The following is a 12,722-nucleotide window of genomic DNA, read 5'->3' as shown; positions in this document are numbered from 1 at the left end:
AAGTGCCCCATTTATAGAACTGTCAAGCTAATATCATCAGAAAATGATTTTCTGTTGCCCGAAGGTGTGACCTAGATCATTGGTTCCCAACCCAGTCCTGGAGGACCCCCAGGGCCATGTCGGGTTTTCAGGATAGCCCTAATGAATTTGCATGAGAGAGATCTGCATATAATGGAGGTGTCGGGCATGCAAATGTGCTCCATGCCTATTCATTAGGGTTATCCTGAAAACCCGACTGGCCTGGGGGGGGGTCCTCCAGGACAGGGTTGGGAACCGCTGACCTAGACCCTTAGAGTCTATTGAAATGGAGATTCTTCTTCAAGTTCTGGAGAACCCTGCTGATTTGGGCTATTGCATTTTGCAAGGTGTAGGGAAAGGGGAAGACATTTGCACATGAAATCAATGCTTGAAAGGAGAGGAAATGGAATTTGCATATGGAGGTAGAGTAGAAAAGACTTTAATACAGCATGTTTCTCCCAGGCAAGCAGCAACTTTTTTTGGTTTGCTTCCAAGGGAAAACCCTCTCCTTACTGCGCAGCATGGATTTTATTTTTATTTTTTAAAAGGATGTTATGAACTCAATGCGTCTTTTGTAAGTAAGCAAAACCTTGCAACTTATGGCAGGTAAAATCAATATAATTTGAAGCATTGCCTTGTAAATTCAGACAATTGCCGGAGAATGCTGAATGTCCAAGTCACCATGGCCAGAGGATCTAGCAAGGTTTCCAGAGTGAATTCTCCATAACCCTTGATCATAATGTGTAAAAAAAAAGAAAAAAGAAAGGCAAACAAAAAACCAACCCACCATAAAACATCAAGCTTCTGAAACCACCTAAGTCATTTATGAGCCCGTGCCAAGAGTATGTTTTGGTCTGCTACCAACTTATTGGCATCAAAAGAATACAATAAGTTCTGATTTGACAACAATGTGACTTAAATGCATGGTTCAAACATCCGTAGAAATACTACAGTATAATGCTTAGAAAACATATATTTACGTTATATAAGTTGCCAGCAACACATATTTGCATTTTTATGACACAGATGCCTTTCTTACTTACCCTTAAAGCTTAGTAAGGCACTTTCTTATAAACCGTCATAGGCTGATGTGTTTATTGTGACAAATTATACAGTACATGGAATGATTCTGTTAAATAATACTGCAAGAATTTCATGCATTTTCTTTCTTAAAACGAGTATCAAAATGCTAATCTTTGCAAAGCAAGAAAAACACATTATGGCTTTTGGATTCATATCAGACGTACCACCATTTTGTATTCTAGAGCAGGTCAAGTTAAAATACTTTTTGAAACAAAAAAACAACAACACATGATTAACTAATACAAGGACAAAAAAAAAAATACCATGGCAAAAATACATTTGTACTATTTACACCAAAGGACAAATTGTATGCATTATTTCAGCCTGATTTGGCATTTATCAATTCTCTAAAGAACGACAAAAATATAATTACATACCAGTCATATGTTAGCTGTCTGTACAGATATTTAAAATCTGATTCCCTCTAAAGTACTTAATGTTTGTCAAAAATCTACCCTAGAGAAATACACATTCATAACACCACTTGGCATAGCATTCCTGGAACACTTTTGCATGGTTGTAGGTTTGCGTTAGGACATCAAGTTGAGGAATTTACTCTCTTCAGCCAGACTTGTTAACATGGAACTCATGTCGCCTATTGCCATATTGTTTATCCCATGTGAGACGGTTGGCAGGGTCACCGAGTTCCGGGGGGTTGTAAGGCGTGAGGAGCTCTGGGAGAGATTTTGCAGAATACTAGGGCTCAGGGTTCCTGACAGTAGGCTCTGATGGTCGCTATCATCCATGATAGCATCAAAATCGATTGTTGGAGGTTGCTCCAAACCCTGAGAATCCACTGTGCTTGAGACTTGATTTACCCCTGGTGATGGCATGGCAGCTGTCTTAATATGCGATGCTGAGCACTCCACATGATTATCAAAGTTTCCATTTTGTTCATACATGTGGATTTGACCAGAGTAATACATCAAATTATTTTCTCCGGTATTTGTTGCACATTGCTGAGGATGTGTTGAAACCAGACCACCCGGTTTGGGTGCATCTTCTGCCGTTGTCTGGCCGGGATTCATGTCACTCAAGAGATGTTGACTTCCCAAATATCCCATTTGCTGTACCGAGTGTAGTCCTCGTTGTCTGTTTGCTGGACTTGGAGCAACTGGAGGTCGCGGTTGCAACATTCCATGAGTGAAGGTGAGTCCTGTTGAATCCATTGCATTCTGTTGGGGAACTATAAAGGTTTGCTGATTTGAGGTCATTAAGGAAGGATTTTGATGAAAGCCATCTTGACTTAATGAAAAGTTCATGCGATTGGATTGAGATGAATCATTTTGGAACGCTGGTTTGTTGACAGTTGGATTTAGCATTGCTTGTTCTCTATTAGATGTGATCATTAACGATGGATTGGCGATGGTATCCATTTGCCGAGAATGGACATGATTTCCAGACTTGCCTATCAAGTTACTACATGAAGGAGAAAGCTGGTTTTGATCTCTGCTTCTAGTGTTTGGGCTTATCATTTGCTGAGCATGGGCATATCCTTGATGAGGGCTCATTTCGGGACTGAGGTTCGGACACTGGTTTATGAGCTGCTGTCTTTGCTGCACGTGATTTTGCCTCTGTGAATTTGTAATCTGGTTTCTTGGGGAAATATTTTGCTGAACCATGCTCATGCTGCTTTGATTTATCTGTAATCCCTGCTGATTAAAATTCTGATAGTGCCCAAAATTCTGTTTCTGTTGGACAACAGCTAAATTTTCTTGAGAAAACTGTTGTTTTGACAGATTAGATGTGATATCAACTGTGCCTGAACTAACCTCATTCCACTGGACTGGCATATTATTTTTACTTATGTTTGACGAAACTTCGAGGCCAATCGGACAGTCTGTTATGGCTGAACCAGAGTGGTTCATATTTCCATCAGTCATAGCCATTCTTCGCTGACTGTGCAAATTCTGATTCTGCAGTTTCATGCTACCCTGGAAGTTCTGTATTTGGTTATTGTAATCTGGGTTATTTTCTTCAGCAGTTCTGTTCTGAGATTTGATATATTGCACGACGTCATCAGGTAGCATGATATCATCTTCTCCAATGTGGCCATCCCCATTACTCGCCATTGATTCCATGGCTACATTTTCACTAATACTGGGGGGCCGTGGTGAATAGATGTGCCTGTGAAGACTGCTATCGGAATGCGTGTAGTTCTGAAGGGCAAAATTCCTTCTGTCGGCAGCATATGGCGGACAGAGTGGATTCATGTTGTTCATGCTGTTGAAACGTTGAACTCTTGGAAGGGACAGTGGATCAACTGTTAGCTTCCTTACTGGATCACTGGCTCGCCTTGCATTGTTTCCTGGAACTTCCTGTGGAAATATCGCTGATGCCACATAGCCACAGGTACTGCCGTCACTACTCCGTCTTGGTCCAGAAGGCAAAAGAAATGGAGGCAAAGCAGACTCTGGTCCGTCCAGGAGAGATATCTTGTTTCGCAAACTCATTCTGTCCATATTAGGTAGGGGAGTTGGGGGCGGGCCACCAGTGGCTGCTGCATACTTAGCTTTCAGCCTGTAGTGCTGAGCTGGTGTGAGGTTAAGAAGACCCGGCACGCCATTACACTGGCTGGCATCGCTTGATCGGCGTGATGCATCTGTGGAAATGGGGTCATACGAATCTGCAGAACTCGTGTTATTTGGTCGACCCCCGTGTTGCGAGGCTTCACTGGAACGGCGGCTAGAGAAGTAAGGAGAAATGCCCGATGACCTGCGGCTGACGGTGTATGCTGAGCTCATAGTACTCGTTGCACTATCACGGCGTTCATTGAGTTCATTCAGTGCTGTGACCTCATTAACAGACAGCTCCATTATTCTCAGATTCGGCAAGATAGCAGTCGAACCACCAATATTTTCCAACAATGAACCTGGAAGGGGGAAAAAAGGTTCCATTAGCTAAAAGATTTTGAGGTATTTTTTTAGCACGATATCAGACTGACATTGGATAAAGTACCAGTTCTATGGCGCAAGTAATGTTTTTATGCTTTTGTACCCTCTATAGCAGTGTATCGCAAACTGTGCGCTGACGAGATTTCAGGGGAGGAGAGGCGCCAACGCCGGCTCTCGCGGCGGGAGACACATCCTGTAGGCAGTCAGCCGCCGCCAGCGTCTCTCCTCGCCTCTTCTTTTTCAGCATCCCCACACGGGCGGCTCAGGGCCCCGTCTGGAGGGCCTCCATGCATGCCGCCGTGATGACATCACGCATGTGCATGGCGTCATCGCAGCAACGTCGGGCACTTCCAGGTGCCCTCGAGCCACAGCCGCCAGTTCAGTGCGCTCGTAAAGTTTGCGAGACACCGCTCTGTAGTTTGTCAGCAGGAGGAAATCATCTGAGCAGAAGAACCACGAGGGCTTGTAGTCAAACAGTGCCTGTCCAGACCCCGATTATTCTAAACCAGGGGTGTCCAACCTGCGGCCCCGTGAAGTATTTTGTGCGGCCCAGGTCGAGGGCTATGCGGCGTTTTCCTTCGCTGCCCCCGGGTGTTTACCGTCTTGCCGGCTCCCTCCTCTGTCTTGCTGCAGCGTTTGGCCCCAGAAACATTTTTTTTTGGCCAATGCAGCCCAGGGAAGCCAAAAGGTTGGACACCCCTGCCCTAAAGCATTGCTTCCCATAATTCTTACTATTAGTCTTTGACTCTGCCAGACCTATCGTTATACAGTGGTGCCTCACACAACGAACTTAATTCGTTCCAGGAGCAAGTTTGTTATGCGAAAAGTTCGTTATGTGAAACGCATTTTCCCATAACAATACATGTAAAAAAAAATAATTTGTTCTGTAGCATAAAATATGCTAAGATGACATAAAAAAAGATAAATTTACCTTGTTAGAGCTGTTAGCATGATATAGAGGGGATATATGTGAAGGGGAGGGGAGACAGGGGTTTTGTTGATCCTTGCTGTGTATTATAATCACCCCCCACATACTCCCCAGTACCTTTTTTAATTCCTCCCATCTTTCCCAGCCAGTGGCGTACAGGCCAGAAGCGCAGAGATCAGGAGCAATTCCTCTGCACGCCTGTGTGGGCCCATGCCGATCTCCGAATGGCTGCAGTTAGTTCTTGTGAGTCCCGCGAGAGCTGACTGCAGCCATTCAGAGATCAGCGCAGGCCCAGGCGGCGGGGGGGAGGTTTAAAAATATGCGGTGGCGGCGGGGGGAGGTTTAAACATATGCGGTGGCGGCGGGGGGAGGTTTAAACATATGCGGTGGCGGCGGGGGGATGTTTAAACATATGCGGTGGCGGCGGGGGGAGGTTTAAACATATGCGGTGGCGGCGGGGGGAGGTTTAAAATATGTAGCGCCAGTTAAGCGATGCAGCTCGGGCGACTTCGTTGTGTGAAACGAAGTCCGTTGTACGGATCAAGACAAGAAGTTCGTTGTGCGCAGCGTTCGCTGTGCGAGGCGGCCGTTATGCGAGGCACCACTGTACTTGTCTGATCTGTGTATGGGTCCCAGCCGAAATATACGAAAAGCAAACCAAGACTTCAGAAGGGCCTTGTCAGCTAGATGGAGGTCTGTGTTACTCGTTGCCTCGGGAATGCTGTTTTGGTCTTGGGAGTTTTGATGGCCTCCCAGCCATACACTATGTAACTCTTTTTAACTTAAGGATGGCTGTATTTTAAAAATTAAAGATATCCTAAAGCAGTAGTGACTTTCATTCATTCAACAGTAGTCAGTTTAAGAGAGACAGCGCTGAGATACAGGCCAGTACATAAAACCTGGCACATTACTACTATTATTATTAATTACAGTGGTACCTTGGATTACGAGCATAATCCATTCCAGGAGCATGCTCTTAATCCAAAATGCTTGTTTATCAAAGCGAGTTTCCCCATAGGAAACTCGTTTTGCTATGTTCCCCCCACCCCTCCCCCCAAGGCCAGGGCGCTGCTCCCCCTCGCTCGCAAAGTCCCCCCCCTCCCTTGTGATCCAGCACCCCCTGCCCGACCTTTAACTCACCCCCCCCCGTCTGGCACCGGCACGAGAACCGCTCCCCCCCGCTCGAATCGCCCCCCCCCCGGTGAGAACAGGAACCCCCCGCCCGACCAACTTTAACTCATCCCCCCTTTGGTACCGGCACACAGCCCACAAGTGCAGGTGCCAGTGCCGCTTGAAGATCTTCTTCTTCCCAGTCTCTGCCGGCTTTGAGCATGCATCTGCGCATGCTCAAGCCCTTCTAATTCTCCCTCTCGCCGAGATTCTCGGCGAGAGGGAGAATTAGAAGGGCTTGAGCATGCGCAGATGCATGCTCAAAGCCGGCAGAGACTGGGAAGAAGATCTTCAAGCGGCACCAGCCCTTGTAGGCTGCGTGCCGGTGCCAAAAGGGGGGGTGAGTTAAAGTTGGTCGGGCGGGGGGTTCCTGTTCTCGCGGGGGGGGGGGGTGTGCCGATTCGAGCGGGGGGGGGCCCTTTGCGAGCAGGGGGAGCGATGCCGGTTATCAGGGGGTGCTCGCAAATCGAGTCAACACTCGGTTTGCGAGACACGTTTTGCGAGAATGTTTTGCTCGTCTTGCAAAACACTCGCAAACCGGGTTACTCGCAAACCGAGGTTTGACTGTATTTCTATAGCGCTACCAGATGCAGTTAAGGGGAAGGGTTAATTTGCTGGCTGGGTTGGAGGGCAGAGGGGAGTACAGGTCAATCAAGCCATTGTGACATCACTGACGAGGTTGGCTCTTATTGGTGGAATGAGGCATTATGACATCACAAGCTCAGCTCTGCTTCCCAAAGACTGAAACTCTTCACACTACTACTATGAATTATTTCTTTAGTTCTACAAACATACGCAGCACTGTACAGAGTCACAAAGAAGAAGACAGTCCCTGCTCCAAAGAGCTTACAATCTAAACAGACAAATAGGATGTCATGGATACAGTTAAGGGGAAGGGTTAATCAGCAGGCTGGGTTGGAGGGCAGAGGAGTAGGGTTAAGGATTGAAAGCTATATCAAAAAGGTGGGTTTTCAGTCTGCTTTTAAACAAGGGAAGGGGCTTGACGGACAAACTCGGGTAATTTATTTCAGGCATAGGGCCCTTAACTGGATAAATCAGGCTTCTCATTCTGATTTCATTATGGGGCCTTGTGGTAGTTTTGGTTCTGGCGCACGCATTCCATGTGCTGCTAAATATGACTTTTTATTATATTATAGACTTTGGTGCATCTGTAGTCCAGAGACTTTATTTATTTGATTTTTTAGACCACCTTCCCAAAGGACCTCAGAACAAGTTACAAATCACATACTCGAGCATTTTCCCTATCTGTCCTGGTGGGCTCACAATCTATCTAATGTACCGGGGGGCAATGGGGGATTGAGTGACTTGCCCAGGGTCACACGAAGCAGCGCGGGGTCTGAACCTACCACCTCAGGGGGCTGAGGCTGGAGCTCTGACCACTGCACCACACTCTCCTTTTTCTGGTGGGTTTTTAAGGCTTTGGTTCTCGACTGTTCCCAGCACATCATCATTATTTTGGTGAGACTGTATAAGCTCTGACGTATCTCAGTGACCCGAGATGAAGGTGTTTCACGCCAAAACACGTCTCATGTTGGATCATCAATAAAGCACTTGTACTTTCTTATGTCCATTTTGTCCTGGAGCATACTTTTATGCCAGTTTGTATTTTATACGAGGCTATTTATGTGTGTCTGTGGCCCATTCAGGTGAAAATGACTTTAACAGTTTACCTTGAAGCTAACCCCAACTCCACAGGGCTACATGAATTCCCTTTATATAGTACTTGCTAATCACCAAAAATGGAATTCACTATCTTTAGTTTTAAGGGAAGTTTGGAAAATTTCCTGGAGGAAAAATCCATAGTCTGTTATTGAGAAAGACATGGGGGAAGCCACTGCTTGCCCTGGATCGGTAGCATGGAATGTTGCTACTCTTTGGGATTCTAGAATCTTGTTACTCTCTGGGATTCCGGAATCTTGCTATTCTTTGAGATTCTGTATGGAATGTTGCTACTCTTTGGGGTTCTAGAATCTTGTTACTCTCTGGGATTCCGGAATCTTGCTATTCTTTGAGATTCTGTATGGAATGTTGCTACTCTTTGGGGTTCTAGAATCTTGTTACTCTCTGGGATTCCGGAATCTTGCTATTCTTTGAGATTCTGTATGGAATGTTGCTACTCTTTGGGACTCTAGAATCTTGTTACTCTCTGGGATTCCGGAATCTTGCTATTCTTTGAGATTCTGTATGGAATGTTGCTACTCTTTGGGACTCTAGAATCTTGTTACTCTCTGGGTTTCCGGAATCTTGCTATTCTTTGAGATTCTGTATGGAATATTGCTACTCTTTGCGGTTCTAGAATCTTGTTACTCTCTGGGATTCTGGAATCTTGCTATTCTTTGAGATTCTGTATGGAATATTGCTACTCTTTGCGGTTCTAGAATCTTGTTACTCTCTGGGATTCCGGAATCTTGCTATTCTTTGAGATTCTGTATGGAATGTTGCTACTCCTTGAGCTTTTGTTAGGTAATAGGGACCTGGATTGGCCACCGTGAGAACAGGCTACTGGGCTTGATGGACCTTCGGTCTGTCTCGGTATGGCAACGCTTATGATCTTATGTTCTAACCATCCCGTGTCATTCTTTAGTGTTTTTCTCAACCTCAGTCCTTCTACACCAGCATTCTTCAATGCAAGGCTTGAGAGTCAGTGGCCAACATATTTCACCTTTACGGTTTCTTCAAGGCAATAATCCCTTAGTGCTTACACCCATAAATTTGATAATAGTCGTGGTCAAAAATTTATGGATGTAAGCACTAAGGGATTATTGCCTTGAAGAAACCGTAAAGGTGAAACATGTTGGTCTAATATCCCTGAAACAGGCCACCAAGCTAAGTCCTTTTCACTATTTATAAGCAAAATAATAAAATACAATAGTTGAATAAATTTAGTAGGTCCGATGAAGAGTTGACACATAAAGCCAGGGACTATGAAAACGTATTGAGTCCGTGGTGGTACCGCAGAGGACCGGTTCAGAAACGATATTGAGAAACCTAAGGGACACAGCTGGACCTTTATTAGCTGAGTCTTGAGGATTTGATTCTCTAAGCTGAAACATAAAAGGTGGAGGAAGGTTTACTCAAAACTGAAGATTCACCTAGTACACCTAATACCCTTGCACTGACTCTAGGTCAGCCTCGTTTACCAGACAACTTTGGCTGACAGGCCAAAGTGAAACCATGCAGTGGGAATTCCTTTTATCAACAAGGCTCACAGGCAAAATGTATCCACTAAGCAGAGAAAACGTTTGGCTATTGGAGTTTATCTGTATAACTCCAAAATTTACCGGCACAAACCTTCAGACAGCGGATGGACCTCAAAAGGTTGAACTTTCTTCCCCAAAATTAAGCTTACCATTGCCTGGTATGGGAGGGAGCTTGACGTTTCTAGTTTGCGGAGCCGGGCACATCCAAGAGCAGGAATCCTTGACGGTCTTCAGCTTCTCTTTCTTGAGCTGTTCCAGTTTGTGCATGGCTGTCATGTGTTTCTTCAGCTGGAGGCTGAATGTTGAAGTTCCAGATGAGACGGTTGAGTCCACAACAGGAGCGCTGTCATCTAATGCGGTCAGGTCTCCCAGGCTCCCCCCACTGTGCATGTTGAGGTCTACTCCGCTGTCATTGTTGTTGGAACTCCCAAGCGGTGATGGTTCACTGCTGCATGATGACTGACCACCAGGGCTGGACTGATATGTCTAGTAAAGAACAAGCAAGGAAGGGGATGTTAGTTTTCATGATTATAAATAATCGCATGACGTGACATATATGAGAGCCCTACCAAATCCCTGGGCTGCTGTATAGGGTTAGGATTTCTCTTGTCTTCAGTATTCCCTGCAATTTCATAGGTAAGAGAATTATGCTCTTTCTGGTTGTTCTAGACTCAGAGCCATTAGTAGGCTTTATTTATTTTTTGTATTTATATAGCACTTATAGTCTAAGGGCTAGATTCACTAACCTGCCTCTCCGTGCCTGGCCGAACAATTCACAAAGGGAGAATATTTAAATGGGGCGATCGGAGGAACCCCCCCTGACCACAGGGATCGCTACTGAATGATCCCGACGCATGCGAAGACCATCTCTTTGCCTGTCGATGGTCTGCGTATGCTCTCTCCGCGCAAGGAAGACGCTTTTGCAGGCAGGCTGTAATGCAGCCCCGCTTTAAACCCGCGGGCTCACACCGCAGGGAAGGCGGCAGAGATCAGTCTGGGCGGCAGAGAGCAGGGGGAAGTGGAGATTGTGAGCTGAGTTTAGCAATGGCATTTTGGAACCGAGCAGAGCTGGAGGATCGGGGCAGAGTACAGGGCAGCAATGGAGAAGGAGAGTCGGCAGGGACATGTGCGACTGGTCCCCAGCCGTCGCTTCTTGTTGATCGGCCAAGCCCAGTCGGTGTCCCAGATTTGCTTAGTGAATCGCTGCCTGTCTACTTTGCATGCCGTTTCCCCTCATTTGCATGCACGGATCGGAATCGGATCGGCACAGAGGTTAGTGAATCGGGTCGGAGGAAAATCGGGTCGCAAACCGATTGGTACACGATCGGTTTGCTTAATGAATCTTGCCCTAAGTGGTTTACATTCAGGTACTCAAGCATTTTTTCCCCTATCGGTCCTGGCGGGCTCACACTGGGGCAATGGGGGATTAAGTGACTTGCCAAGGGTCACATGGAGCAGTGTGGGATTTGAACCCACAGCCTCAGGGTGCCGAGGCTGTAGCTGTAGCCACTGCGCCACACATGCCCCCTTTACTGTTCTGAACAGCACATGGAGCCAAAGGTGACACATTATTATAATACTAAACCTTCTCATCTCTTGCTTAAACAAAGTTAAAAGGCCGGAGGTCAATTTTCAGCAGTGTGCACGACTTTGAAAGGATAAGATATCCATTTCTAGTTTATGTGGATATTCCTATGAATTTAGAACTGCTATATGTGCACTGACGTGTATTTTTAGGAGGTCATTTTTAGAAGGCTCGTGTGACATTCCCTACACGTATAAATAGTGATTCTAGAACTGCTATTTCCATTTATAGATCTGCAACATGCACAGTATGGAAGGGTACAGGTTGTGGATCGCGGTTGGGTAAGCATTTTGCATGTATAATCCAACTTTACCTTGGCCATGCACACGATAAAATTTGGATGACAGCATCGATGCTGGCTCCAAGACTGGCCAAGTGTCAGCTAACTGTATTTGGACCTGGCCTTTCACCCGTAATTGAAGAGGCAACTGTGCTTTAACTCTGGCGTTAAAAACCCCATCAAAATTTCCTGAGAGCTCTTCAGTTGGCTCCTTAATTGGCCCGCCCTGGACATCCGGATTTCCTGGCGTAAGTGCGGGTGGCTAAATTTGATAAGGATGCAAGTAATTTACAATATTCTGGGAGATTGGAAATCAAAATGGCAGATGATGTTTAATGTGAACAAGTGCAAGGTGATGCATGTGGGAAAGAGGAACCCCAACTATAGCTACGTGATGCTGGGTTCTGTGTTAGGAGTCACTGCCCAGGAAAAGGATCTAGGGGTTATTGTTGAGGTTATGTTGAAACCCTCAGCCCAATGTGTGGCAGCAGCTAAGAAAGCAAATAGAATGTTAGGAATTATCAGGAAAGATTTGGAAAGCAAAGATGAAAATGTTATAATACCCTTGAATCAATCTGTGGTACAGCCACATCTTGAATACTGTAGGCAGTTCTGGTCACCGTATCTCACAAAAAATATAGCGGAATTAGAGAAAGGCGACGAAAATGATAAAGGGATGGGAAGACTTCCCTTTGAGGAAAGGCTAAAGTGGCTAGGTCTCTTCAGCGTGGAGAAGAGACCTCTCAGGGGGGATGTGATAGAGGTCTATAAAATAATGAGTGGAGTGGAAAGGGTAGAGGTGAATCACTTGTTCACTTTTTCCCAAAATACTGAGACTAGGGGGCATGCGATGAAGCTATGACGTAGTAGAATTAAAACAAACAGTAGAAAATATTTCTTCACACAACCTGTAATTAAACTCTGGAATTCATTACCAGAGAATGTGGTGAAAACATTTAGCTTAGCAGGGTTTAAAAAAGTTTTGGCTAATTTTCTAAAAGAGAAGTCCGTAGGTCATTATTGAGATGGCTTGGAGAAATCCACTGCTTATTCCTAGGGTAAGCAGCATAAAATCTGTTTTTCTACTTGGGATCTAACTAGGTACTTGGGACTTGGGTTCACCACTGTTAGAAACAGGATACTGGGCTTGATGGACCTTCGGTCTGTCCCAGTATGGCAGTTCTTAAGTTCTAAGTGGGAGCCTTGCCTAAGTACAGTCCATGCTCCATCTTGTGTGCCCCCCCCCCCCTGCAAATACAAACTATGCAAATTAAATAACTATTTGCAGATAGTGCCAAAGTGTCCTGCTAGCATTCAGGTACAGTGGTGCAGACATTTAAGTGCATAATGTGCATTAAAATGTGGACACCTAGATTATTTCTTAGAGCTGCCCCTTATGTGTCTGCATGTCTACTTTTACTCATATATACCATAGGTGAATTTTAGAAGAGCCCACCCGAGCAGGTAAAATGTTCTACTGTATATGCTCAAGTCCCTTATAAAACTAACAACTCCCCCACCCTCCCCAGATAGCAATTGAGCC

General features: G+C 45.5%; 1 protein-coding gene across 1 annotated transcript in view; it reads right to left on the bottom strand.

Moving 5' to 3' along the window:
* Positions 1-1,096: 1,096 nt before the first annotated feature.
* Positions 1,097-12,722, bottom strand: part of GLI2 (GLI family zinc finger 2) — a 519,949-nt gene continuing 508,323 nt past the window's right edge. Inside the window, exons 13-14 of the mRNA XM_033946106.1 lie at positions 9,464-9,800; positions 1,097-3,973 (exon numbers count right to left, since the gene is read on the bottom strand). Of these exons, the coding sequence (XP_033801997.1) occupies positions 1,632-3,973; positions 9,464-9,800 (2,679 nt within the window). The 3' untranslated portion in view covers positions 1,097-1,631. The remainder of the gene's footprint in view (positions 3,974-9,463; positions 9,801-12,722) is intronic.

Source organism: Geotrypetes seraphini, chromosome 5, assembly GCF_902459505.1.
Source record: "Geotrypetes seraphini chromosome 5, aGeoSer1.1, whole genome shotgun sequence".
Taxonomy (NCBI): Eukaryota; Metazoa; Chordata; class Amphibia; order Gymnophiona; family Dermophiidae; genus Geotrypetes; species Geotrypetes seraphini.
Note: the sequence above shows the minus strand (reverse complement) of the source record. Positions and strands in the feature narration are given on the sequence as shown.